This window comes from Patiria miniata, unplaced genomic scaffold (genome assembly GCF_015706575.1).
Source record: "Patiria miniata isolate m_02_andy unplaced genomic scaffold, ASM1570657v1 HiC_scaffold_22, whole genome shotgun sequence".
In the NCBI taxonomy this organism is placed as follows: domain Eukaryota; kingdom Metazoa; phylum Echinodermata; class Asteroidea; order Valvatida; family Asterinidae; genus Patiria; species Patiria miniata.
The window spans coordinates 13,426,836-13,439,889 of record NW_024037061.1 but is presented as its reverse complement, the minus strand read 5'-3'; the positions used below and the strand labels follow the sequence as shown (position 1 = coordinate 13,439,889).

The 13,054-nt window shown below is 42.8% G+C and overlaps 1 protein-coding gene across 1 annotated transcript; it reads right to left on the bottom strand.

The window, feature by feature from the left end:
• Window positions 1-2,692: 2,692 nt before the first annotated feature.
• On the bottom strand, window positions 2,693-12,281 carry LOC119730161 (carboxypeptidase B-like). The gene is made up of 10 exons (XM_038202943.1): window positions 12,204-12,281; window positions 10,619-10,700; window positions 9,407-9,631; window positions 8,362-8,463; window positions 7,398-7,499; window positions 6,762-6,869; window positions 6,338-6,431; window positions 4,960-5,159; window positions 3,846-3,930; window positions 2,693-3,270 (listed from the first exon to the last, which is right to left on the bottom strand). The coding sequence occupies exons 1-10, from the start codon at window positions 12,272-12,274 to the stop codon at window positions 3,092-3,094; spliced, it is 1,248 nt and encodes a 415-aa protein (XP_038058871.1). The 5' UTR covers window positions 12,275-12,281; the 3' UTR covers window positions 2,693-3,091.
• Window positions 12,282-13,054: the final 773 nt, after the last annotated feature.

Sequence of the window (13,054 nt, the reverse complement as noted above, 5' to 3'; positions counted from 1 at the left end):
TCCTCGTGGAAGTCAATAATGGGTTTGTTAAGTTGAATTCCTAAGTCCGACTCCTGAATGTTTGGGCACACCTGTTACTATCTGTTTTTCCATATTTCCCTTTATTGATCCTATTGCAAGAGTATACGATTGATTTTTTTCATAAACTAAGGATCGCTGAGAATTTCCCTTTTATGAAAACAACGCGATGCCCGAAGAACCATTCCTAATGTCTGAAGGCGGCCGCCAAGATGACTGTCACTTTAACTAATTTTTATGAGCGAATTGATTGGCCCTTATACAACCTATAATTTGTAAGCCAGTTTCAGAATATGTATGTTATATGACAACGTGAAAGAAATTCTTGCGGGTTCAAGTGGGAACTTCTTGCATTTAAGTGCCAAACATTAGGCAATCCCATCTCCAATCTTTTGGTAACTTTCTGAAGACCCCTTTATGAATGTCGGACCTAATTATTTTTGACATAAGTCCTTGAATCCGAAGTGTTAACTCCTATCTGTGACGCTGCCATTAGTAATATTGGCCAAATGTATGGATAAATACCTATACTGGAGCTGTACACAAAGGACAATATGAGTTTTGCGTATTTCGCAAAAAAAAATAGCATGTTTCTTTAGGTTGGTATATACTAATCAGAGTGAGAATTGAGCAGCTTTGATGGGTTACAACGCAATCTATGACCATAAAAAAAGTTAAGAAAAAAATAAAAAAATAAAATTATTGCAAAATATGTTCTTTATCAGTTATCACGACGAACGTAAGGAAGGGAAGGAGACAACAATGTTATTTATAGCGCTGATATAGTGTCGAGGTAGTTGATGAAGGCCAATCCAATTCTATCGGGTGATTCTTGTTCAAATGTTGACAGGAAAAAAACTCGAAGTACCTCAATGAAAATAACGGCTGGACATAATTATGGGCGGCGATCCCCGGGGATGGGGGCCATCTCCCCCCCCCCCCCCATATGATTTGGGCAAGGAATAATGGCGTCCCCCCGTAATTGATCGTAACCAAATTGACATCATGCTGCATTCCTATGGTGCAATAGCTCTAACAAAGGGCTTGTTTGTCTCGATTTTTCATGTAGGCCTCAGCGGCGTAGCTACGGGGATGGGGGATTTCCCCACTGGAAATTTGGCAATTGCGCGGAGAAAAACGAAACCATGATTAGCGGGTTTAACATAAAAGTGCCTTTTTCACATTGTTAATATATTTTTGGCGATCGCGATTGGCTGTTCATTTGAACGTCCCTAGAAACGCGTACAACGATGCCTATTGTCTGACAATGACCATGATGAATTCGGTTTTGAACAGCGCCCGATTTAATAATGGCGTCCAGCCCCTCCCCCACCCCCCACCCCACCCCTCCCCCATCACACTATTGATATTACGAAGGTCGGGTGTGCGGTGGAAAAAAAAAACGTTTACCTTTGTGCACGGATAAAATTGGGCGCCCCTCCACTACAACATCCAGCCCCCCCCCTCCCCACTCCCCCCCCCCGGATGAAAACCCTGGCTACGCCGCTGGTAGGCCTAAATGTAAGGGGGAACAGGCGTATATTGTTCGTGTATATATAAGCGTACATACATGTTTGTATATGCAGCAACTAGAATCCGATGGCGTTCAAACTCCCCCCCCCCTAGAATTCCCCAATCTGCTGATCGCCCGTTCCCGAGTTTGCCAAGAAATCACTGATCCTGGATATTGGACAAACAACGTTCTTATCGAAAAAAAAAATGACCGCATTATAAGACAAGGAGAGGGGAAATAAAAAACATTTTAAAATCTTCATAGTGGAAGTAGAAAATGGCATCATTACTGTCAATTGATGGATCGACATTTTGAACTCGAAAATGAAATAACACAGAATACCCATCGTGCCCTGGTACTTGGTCACTTGGTCCATTACCCAATTACTTGGGTAATGGAAATAACTCATTCGCCTTTGGATGCAATCGGAACCTACTTCCCATAGACGCCTGTGTAATTGCCAGACGTAGCCAGATTATTCGGCCGCAGCCTTACTATACCTTTGCCGGTGTCTAATTTGGACTCCTATGAAACTGATCTCTTTGACCTTATTTGGAGTCTAACCCTCACAGCTGACTCGCCACTTTCCTAACTGCGTTCACGAAATACAACAGACGAGTCTGTATTGTATCGAGTCTAAATATTACGCTACACCGGTACAATGTGTAGTAGCGCCCTCCTCAGCCGAAGTATTGGATTCTCTATTCTGTTTATTTCATTCCTCACGTTTATTGAGTTCATGGACGTGTTCTGGCGCCTGCGCAGGCTTGTTCTGGCGCAGGAAACTTAAACCCCACGCACAAAGATGATTGAACGATGATCTCACCACGTTTGCATGACTAAGCGAAGGACCAAAGTTATTCCTAAGTGGACAATAACTGTTTTAAGTCTTAACATTTGTCGTAATTACACATTTATGTGAGGCACAAGATGGCGGCAAAGCGGATGAAGAGAAAGGGGCCAATACCGGATAAAGTTCAACCTTTGACCCTGAATGAACTTCGACATAAGATCGTGAAGACCATATGCAATGAGGAAGCTCAGTCAAGAAAAAAAGGTACTAAGGAACGGAACAGGAGGGTCACAGTTGCTGTATTGGACCCTAATGGAAATACCCACCTATAGGCATACGGTAAACAAAAGACACCTGAAGACGTTATGCATCATATCATTACTTTTATTTTCAACTGAGTGGATTTTAGCATTGTCATCTAGCAAAGAGGGTTTTGTTGTATTTGCTGTCAACATGCGAATAATCGAGGAGTTTTGACTGTCCAGATCTCTTCCAATCATTACATAACTGCAAGCATGCACACAGGGGTGCGAACGTACAATCAAAATTGGCGGGGAAAAGATTGTGTCTGCTGCCACCAAGCGACCAAGCAGTCCCTAAATTCATGCATTTCCAAAAAATAACGGACAAATGATCAATTCGTATTTTAAATTTTTTTTTTAATTGTTCGTTAATTAAGACAAAATCTGCACGAGCGGGCGGAAAATCCCGTTTGCTGAGAGTGCCCGTCTGCGTATGGACAGAAGCATTGTGTCCTAGCCTGGTTCTTAGACGAAGTTGTTGGCAATGACCTTAATGGCCGCAAAGACCTCATTGGCGCTAGGGTAAATACTGCTTTCCGGCATCAAGAACCCATAATAGCCCGTGTCCCTCAGCTCCGGGGCGTAGCAGTAGGGGATTCCCGCCACGTTTTGCGCCCAATCAACGCTCGATCCAGCGGCTTCGTCTGTGATACGAAAGCAAAAGAAAGCACAATCGCTAATTCATCAAGTAGGCTATTATTAATTTGTTGCGCCATTTTGTTTTCATCAAAGTCAATTCTTGTATAATCATGCAGAAAGATAGTCAATGAGACCACCTCATGTTGTATCCATTATGGCCAATTGCTGTTTGCTAAAGATATAGCAAGTGAGACACGAAATGTTGTCCGAGTCCTTCACAAGTCATTCGCAACTCATGCAGTTCCAAAGTAGGTCACACACTGTTCAAAATAAAACCAGTGACAAAGCATTCTTTTGTAAATGTTCGTCTTCCGTTGTTTGTGAATAGACTCGTGAATTAACACGTGATTGAATTGTGACCGACCATCTGATGAATCTGTGATGGGCCTGACTACAACGCAGAAGACTCGACAATCGTCCCTTATGATAGCACCAAGTAAAGTTTATAGGTCAATATGTTTGCAAAGCAGCCGTCAATCGGTCGAACACAGCAGGAAAGACATAAAAATGACTATTAACGTGGATAAAGAAAATCATGCATATTCAGCAGCTAGATTGCCAGATTTGATCAGATACTCACACAGGATACCGGCAATGCTGCCAGTTTGGAAGTTTAATCCGTTGACGGCCTTCAACGCAGCCATGGCGCTGTCAGCAAGATTTTTCTAAAAAAAGAAAACGCGTACAGCAATTTTAATGAAAATTGAATGTTTAGGTATCCTTGGATGGTTCTATGGTGTTTCACCGTTGCTCAGACAGAACAGAAACGCATCACGACACTGTACCAGTAAGCTATCATTTTCATGCTGTTTGTTTAAACACCTGTGAGTGTTGTGATTATGTCTTTGCTGAGGGTTGATATTCATCATTGGTGTCTATAGGAATTTATTTATTTGCCTACACCCTCAGAGGCTATACGTCAATGGTAATGAGGTGCGCTCACAGATTCGATGATTAGTAATTAATTATGCATAACAAGACTGCGTCTTGACCTCCAAATTCTGACCATACACCGGGTGCTTTCTATCGGGTCTTCGGTAACCCGTTGTTGTATTAAAAAAGTTGTTGTATTAAAAAAATAAACGTGGCAGCCAACTGACCAATCAACAGCTCAGGCAAAATGTCTGCTCGAAATGACGTCACAATTTCTATTAAAGTCCCCTCCGATTGGCTGGCGCGCGGGGTAATTTGCATGCTCACATATATCAGACATTGTTGCGGATCGAGCTTGCGGGCTCCGTTAAACTTTAACGGATGAGGTTCAGACTACACGTACAGATGCCAACGGCGCCCTTGGATAAAGTAGTGGATGCAGGCGAAATATATTTAGTTGAAAAATGGTCTCCTCGTGGGCAACGCTTGGTGGCGCTGTACATTATTCAACCATTCTTGGACTGCCAATCATGGAGCAAGTTCCGGCGAGGACTATGGGGAGTGGACTACTTTATTCAACTATTAAGAACCAGAACACATAGCACGGTTCCATCGCTGGTTACCAATAGCCGCGCGTACAATCACGCACAACAGGGAGCCAGGACGCGGAAAAAATTGTGATGACATTCTGACCCGATGATCGTTTGACTAGAAGCGCTCGGGCGTTGCTTTCAGTGCGCAGGCGTATTAGCTACGTCACAAATCAACTGCTAGTCGACTAATGGTCCTCGTTCTAACTTGCTCATTTTAATAAGGTGTACCTGGGCTTGGTAGTTTGACGGGAGACTCGTGGACCAACCGTACGGCGTCATCCAAAGCTGGCTGTAGCAGTGCATGTCAATGAACACCTGCACGTTAGACAGACCCAAGACATACTTGGCCACCGTGTCAACACACACCTCAGAGAAGGGGGACAGGCCCCGGTAGGTTTGCCCGCAGGCGTAGGTGCTCTGTGATGGATCTGAAAGAGGACGAGGTGGATTGTGCTTAACATTTTGCTATACCTAATTTGCTTTGAATCAGCCATGCTACACTAGTGCCGAGTCAGCTTTGAATTGGAATCCGGGTCATTTTTTTTTAAAGTGATATTTTCAGGTTCAAAACGACACTTTTTTTTAATCAGAACGGTTAACGACGCTTTTGCCTAAATATCCGGGACAAGATGACCATACGACCAATAATAATACGACCACGGAGCACAGCCATAGATTGAAAGTGTTGATTTTTGCGGAGGGAGGAAAACCGGAGGGCCCGGAGAAACTGAAACCTTCCGTGGCACAGGAGAGAATTGACGCACAACTCTACTCGCATTATGGTCCGAGCCGGGAATCGGACCCGGGCCGCAGTGGTGAGAGGCAAGCGCTTTACGCACATGCACGCACAAGCCACCCACAAGCCACCCATGCCCCGCATCATAATCTGACCCGGAGTGTAATGCCTTATTAAACTGCAATAGCCGAGAAAACAACTGTTTATAATCCTACTGGGTTTATGATCAGCGTCTGACTGACACTGGTGTAGCAATTCCCGCAAGCATAGCGCATCGAGAGTCAGAGAATTGATGCAGTCATCACGTGCGCCATAGTATGCATTATCCACAGGGTTCCTTATGAGGTACACAGTAGAACAATACACCCCATAAGGAAGTCTTTAGAAATCAATCTGCCCCATATAGTTTGAGATTTTTATAGGAACAAATGAGAACAAAAGAAGGGAAACAAAGGTCTTCCCCACAAGTATAGGTGTGTGTGTAAGACTGGGTGAATGTATAAACACTGCCTTATGGGGTACCGGAACAATGGGAGGTACCCCACAAGGAATGCCCACCGACTTGCGGCTGCAAGTTGCGGGGTACCGTTTTGGTACCCCACAAGTTTTTCACGAAAAAGATATATGGATTTTAATCAAAAACTAGCAATTTCCAAGGTGGGTTGATCCGTCGCAAATGGAAGAGTTTTAGAAACGGGATATTAAGTCCGAATTTCAGCCCAGGAAATTAATTCTGGTTAAAATAAGAGCATTTTGAAATAAGTGTGCGACATTGCAAAATTTTAGTACACGAGAACAAAGGAAGTACCCCATAGCCACTTCTATGCTAATTCCAATCTTTAAAAAATCCTGGAACTGAAAGAAACTTACCATCCCAATGGTCACTCCAGTTTCTGTTGGGGTCTGCGCCGGTACACCAAGAAGATGACGTCTTCCCGCGCGTTTTCCTCCACAAACGATCATTCTGCCAACGGAAAATGAGACCAAGAAATTGCTATGATAAGCTTCCCATGATGCATCGGCACACATACGAATAAGTACCAAGCGATTGACCTATAAAGTGAATAGACCTCGTGTGTCGCGGGTGTCCGATCAGAGGGCGCTCTTTGTTATTTCGATTTAGCATCAATGAATGCACCAAAGAAAGGTTTTTTATGCCAATCATGGCAATACAAAACTATTTGTCTTAACAAATGTGATATTTCTATTGTTTTACCCAAAAATAGCATCGTTACGCAATAGCACCAATTTGCCAAAACAATATTGCTTATGGGGCCCATCGGATTATACAAACCGATCGACTGTACTCGTAGCCATCCGGGTTGGCTATCGGCATCCAGTAGAAGTCCATCTTGTCCAGGAGGTTGGTAATCTCAGAGTTTGAGCCGTAGCCGGTCAGAAACTGTGAAACAAGAACACATGCGGTGAAAGGAGAAACCCGTCATGAATTTTCGGCGTTGCAAAAGATTGCCGCCTCGTGGCCATGTGTGGAATTACTGTATGGCTGTTTTCAACTTCTGTAGTTGATTTCAATACCACGTAGGCCTATAAGTTTTCACTCCTTGTATAATTAGCAATATACTTTCAGTGAAGCAACTTTGTGCTTTAGAATTGATATAAGCTATGCATTTTAAACTATAAGCACCAGGCCTACCCGTTTTGATAGCGTTGATTAGGAATTTGGACATAGAATTGAAAATAGTGTCCACGACTGCTGATTTTGGTCCTGAATTGTTGTTGTTGGTTTTTTTTCGTTGGCTGATTTGATCGATGATTTAATCGTCATGAGTAAGAAGAGTTACCATGATAGAAAAGGCAAAGATTGGTCTTCTGTACACGGAGTCCGGGAATTTCCAGGGAAAATCTCGCTTTGCCCCCGTTGGGGAAACCTGATATTTTTATGCCTTTATAATTTCGCCAAGTTTCTCACCAAGTCCACCATTTTCAGTTGCGTGGCAGGCGACAGCCACTCGCGAGCGTGAGTCCCGCTCATGAGCCAGAAGATCGGCTTGCTGGACCCTGGCTTGCCGAGCTGTGGAAAGAAAGAGAGAAAATGACGGCCAACTTTGTATGAAAAAACAATTCCGGAAATTAAAATTTAAAATCGTACTAGGGGTTACTGGTTTCGCATCCGGCTTCACCTGAAGGGGATTATCAGGCCCATGACTCGGCTTTACGACCTTCTCAACATCAAATAGTCGGAGTCGAAACCGGAGTTGAAGTCGGGGTATAGCGCAATACTCCCGCTGCAGGAAAACCTTAGACAGACGACTTTTTCGTATGACATGTTTGGCAGGTATATTCAATTTTAATTTGTGAAATGACATTTTTTAATTGAGGATTCGGTGTGTTGTTAAACAATTCTTTTTTTTTTTTTTACAGAAGTTTGCATTGGAAACATGTGATTGTCAACGTATTCTTAATGCAGGGGAAGAGGGTTGCATACTTAACTCTAAAACATTGAAACCATTATTCAATCTATAAGTTTGTGATATTGAGTTTGATTATTAGAATTTAGACCCTTGTCAACGGTGTTTCGGGCATGACCAAACCGAAAAGCCTAATTCAAAAAAGGAAACACTCACTTTTCAAAATTAAAATTGCATGGCAAACTTGCATGACATCTACGAAAACATTTCCCGACGACAGTTGTTCTTCAACACCGCCCCTTTCTTAACTCCCGCCCCCTTTAAATCCGTATTGAAGGCACACATTGAAGAATTAGCCACAAGCCCCGCCTACCTAAAAGATTTGCTTTGTGTACATTTCTCACAGAGCATGTGACCAAGCTTGACCAAGCAACCATGGTCACCTGACCCAAGGTTGTGATGTTATTGGTCAACGTGCTCTGTTGGATGGACAGACAGGAGGGGTCCATTCCTATGGTCTCGTACCTTTAGAACAGAAAGCTTCCTTCCCTCAAGGGAGTAACCGATATCGATCCTTTGGGCGATGTTTGGATGTTCTCCCTGCACGTCGTTCAACCACGCCAAAATCTAACAGGAAAGAAAGGTATTTTAATTCACGATTCAATCAATCTTCTTCTTTTTTAAATTGGCTTTTCGTCTGATTAGGTTGTCCCTATCTATAACGTTCCCACTTTTTATCCCTCGGAGAAGAGTTTAATTTGATACCGTACATTAATTGGACAAAAATGTGAAATCCAGAGAGGTATATCCTCCAGTAGCCTGTCCAGATTTGGGGTGAAAGGGGGGAAGGGGTAGGTTATCTTGGGGGGGGGGGAGGGAGCAGGCCCGTAGGCAGGGGGGAGTTGAGGGGGGGGGGGAGTGGGTTCGGTTCGGCCGCGCCCTCCCCCCCCCCCCCAAATAAAAACAAACAAATAAACGGAGGCCGGGTTACCTTTCAGCACGGATGATGCGAGTGGCTTTTTTAACGGCTACCACCCCCCCCCCAATAAAAATGACCATGCTACACTATACTGTATGGAGACTGCATTTTTGAGGAATGAATGCACAACCTCAGAGTCCGTCTCCTACATTGAACAGACTGTCAATGGATTAGGATAGCGAGTTAACCTGACAGATTACGGACAATTTTATGCTGAGCATGTTCACAATTCTATTCTCTGTATGACTCCATAATAAGTTTATTATTATGTTATTTACTTATCAATTAAAAAAAAAAATCGTCATTGACACAGATTGCAAGAATGGAAATAATTGTGTGGTGAAATGTGAATAAATTCGAGGCGCATCAACACACATATTAGAGCGGCACCACGTACGGAAACTCAGGGGAAATGCATTTTGTGCTGCGTGTGGCTTCAATTACCACACTCGTCTGGCCCAGGGCCTAGCTCCCACAACCTTAAACTGGCCCTGCATACAAGGGGAAAAAACAAAATTTTGTGTTGGAAAAAAGAAGACATTGTTGTCTGTACAAAATGCCGTGTCAGCAATCAATTCATGTATACTGTACCTCGTCCAAACTGTGGTACTGGTCGTATCTGAAGTTGGAGAGTGCCGCCAGGTTGTCCGGGCGATCAGGGCTCGTCTCCTCGATCACCTGCTGGACGTCGTCGATCGTGACCGTGGACTCCAGGCCGTGTACGGCCAGCAAATCCTGGACAGAGTCGACGTCAAAGGGGGCCACCATCAGGTCCACGGACTTTCCCACGTGGCTGGGCTCGGCCCAGAAATCAACCTTTTGGCGACAAAGACAAATCGACAGACTTATTCGGCGACTAGCCATTACTGAGCTGAGGTGCGACCACTTATTTCTGTGAAACTAACACACTCGCGCGCAGGTGGTACACTGACACTCCAGTGTTTCGAACTAATAATAGGGTTACCAAAATGCGCGCCCCACGATTTACGAACGCGTGCGGCATGCGCGCGAGCGTGGTCACACCTCCATAATTGCTGGTAATTGTGTTCCCTTAATTTGTATACAAGTATTTCACTCAAAACGTCTCAAACAAAAAGGTACATTTCTTATTAACAAATCAGTGCTTCCACTTTTAAGGAAATTTGCCTAACGTCCGAAGGAAATGAAATATTTCAGGAAATGTTAAGGAAATCCAAAATCTGAAGGAGATTTCAAAGAAATTTAAAAAATGAAAAGCAGAAAACAATTCAAGAAAAGTATTGAAAAAAGAGAATAAACTTGTTTCCAAACGAAAATTTAGGTCATTTTGGGTACCAGGTGTCTCTACGGAACAGAGGTATATTTTCGCCTCTTACACCTGGTGGGGGGTGATGATTTAAATCATTGCTGACAATTTTTTTTTGTCAAAATTAAATCCGCCGGGGGGGGGGCCCAAACAGTGGAAAACCATGCACAGCATTTTGATCATAAAACATGACTCTGTTAATATAACTCTATATTTCCAAAGACCAGTCGTTTCAAATGATCAGTCAAACCCCCTCCATTTCTTGATTTCTCCCAGATGACTCTAAGCCAGAGGGAATAATCTCCCAGGGTGTTTAGTACCGATATGATCTGTAATCCAAATAAGTTTTTTGAAAATAATTCGCTAGGTTACTTTTGTAATACCTATAAAGTGCAAACGATCCTATACGCTTTTCAAGGTGTAAATTATGCGGGGTCACGCAAAACCTTACTAATTTCTGATTACAAAAAAACCTAGTCAGTGGTTAGAATTAAATTGGAGCGTGAATGGCAACTAACCTTATCTTCCAAACCGCGTTTCAGGTCCGCTATGGAACGCAACTGGAAGTCATCGCCTGGAGTCACACGGATAACCTTGTAGCTGTGGAAGAAAGGTCCCGTATATACAACTTTGCCCATGTACGGTAACTAGGCCTATACAGGGTGAGTAAAAAAAAAACCGAAACCCGAATGTCGGGACTATTGTTTTATTGAAGTTCTGCATGTAGCACTTTCAAAATCTATTATATGAAAGCCCACTTCATGAGCTTTCTTTTAGTACAGGAATCATTCAAATCACTCATGTACTTTTCAAGTTACGGAATTTCAAACACAACCACCGTTTCAAGGTTCTGTCCACGGATCACCAAAAAAGTGTGCGTTCTTTCAGCAAAACTAAAACAATGTGATTTATTGAAAAGTACATAAGTGATTTGAATAATTCTTGTACTAAAAGAGAGCTTATGAATTGGGCTTTCATATCCTAGATTTGAAAATGCTACATGCAGCACTTTCCTAAAACAATGGTCCCAACATTTGGGTTTCGTTTGTTTAACTCAACCTGTATACCTATAGGGGCAAGTGGCCCCGCTTGAGGCCTGTGCCTTCCCCCTCTGCGCCTGTGCCTCCCCCTCCGGCCCCCACCGCTCAGACTTGGGAGAAGATAAAAAAAAAAAATTGTTTAAAACCTACAGAGTGTCCCCTCCAAAAATGAACCTCCCTTGCAAATTTGGTCCAAGATTGACGCCAACGTTGTGGCGTACCTTAATCTTTCAAAGCTAGTTAAACGATCTACATAACAGCGGTTATATAAAGGGATAGATACAGGAAAAGGAGATGTATGCCTATAGACAGAATTAAAGTTACAACTTCTAGGACTAACATAATAAGTGTTGGTAGGAGAGAAAAAAACACACATTATTTATAGTTGCTCTTCCCGTTCCATTTTCGAGTTTCACCCCCGAAAATAGATTTTGAAATAAAATTGTTATTTTCAGCAGTAAAAATCCGCCCACGTTTAGTTATATAAATATTTGCTTTACAAATTTCAAATTGTTTGCGACCCGACAATGATTCAGGCGTAACTTTCTGCAATCACAACCCAAAATAAAAGCGTATTTTCGGCGCGTTGAAAGGTTTAAACATACAAATTGAAAATTTGCCTCCCCCCCCAAAAAAAATTCCTTGCCCCCCAATTGCCGCCCCCCCCCCCCCCCCCCCCCATTTTAGAGTCTGGCGACGCCACTGCAATTCAATTTACTGCCGTCCTTTTTGTCAACAAATCCAACTCGTAGAAAGCACCAACCAAAGAGTGCTTCTCAAATAAACTCAGTAAAAGGAAAAACAAAACCTGATATTAAAATCTACAGTACCCACACTTCAAATCAACACTACAATCAACTTAAGTCGAAGGCTCTATAGATTCAATTTAAGCTTTTAGACCATCTCCATTGCAGCCATGCTTGGGGTGCGTTCGTTTGTTCCATATAGGAAGACACACGCATTGACCTCTTGTGCATTTATTTTTTACTGCATTTAAACAACAAAAACAATTCAAATATGGACGCTGAATGCATAGAGTCTATATGCTAGTCTTGGTACCTACCCATCATATCTCTTCTTGCCGAGGCAAAGACCCAGAAGGGCCGCCAGTAGAATGACGCGCAGCACGGCCATCGTCACCTTCAGAAATAAGAAATGGTTCTCGTAACTTCGCCTTGTTTTTATAGCAAGAACAATCCAGGGGTCCTTTAATAATCTCTTTGTCTAAACAGAGTTTGTTAAATGTTGATATCGGAATTGTATCGTCGTTCGAATTGGGTTATCATTTTGTTTTTCCTGTACGTTTTTCAAGCACTACACAACGAGATTTAATCGTCCACAAACACGCAGCTGACTTGTGCTTCATTGGTGACGATAGAATACACACCGTTATTCATTTTGGCGGGATTGCTCCTTGAAAGGTACAAAGGGCTGTTTTGTTTGAAGTAATAAAATTGAAGTAAAGAATTTGCTCAGAAAACTGAAAATATAAATGTAGATTTTGGAGTCAATATTTTGTTGCTAACGCAAGTAAAAAGTCCCTCTACCTCCAGTGGATACTATGGCCTAGTGGTTAGGGTTCGTAACCCATGCATGATCAGAGGGTCAGTGGTTCGACTATAAATGCTGCTGGCTATAAATGATACCAGTATTTGTGAACAAGCATCCCATCCAGGGGGAATATGTTTTTAGACGTTTCATGCTACTGAAACCGGAGAAGGGCCACAGCCAATGTCGTGACAGACTTTACTTTACTTCTTTCAATGGTTATATTCATTCAATTGAAAGTATTTTAGGCGGAATGGCTTCACATTTGGGACCAACCCGTCTTCACTATTAGCAAATATTTTTCATTAAATGTCCTTGACAATGTGAAGCAGACCAGGCTGTACCATGTAAAGTCTACGTTTTCAT

Excerpts from the sequence above, each read along its gene's own strand:
- LOC119730161 (XM_038202943.1), bottom strand. The coding sequence starts at position 12,274 with ATGGCCGTGCTGCGCGTCATTCTACTGGCGGCCCTTCTGGGTCTTTGC. Across the intron at positions 9,632-10,618 it reads AACGCGGTTTGGAAGATAAG|GTTGATTTCTGGGCCGAGCC; the intron begins GTTAGTTGCCAT and ends TGTCGCCAAAAG. Across the intron at positions 6,870-7,397 it reads AACTGAAAATGGTGGACTTG|TTTCTGACCGGCTACGGCTC; the intron begins GTGAGAAACTTG and ends CTTGTTTCACAG.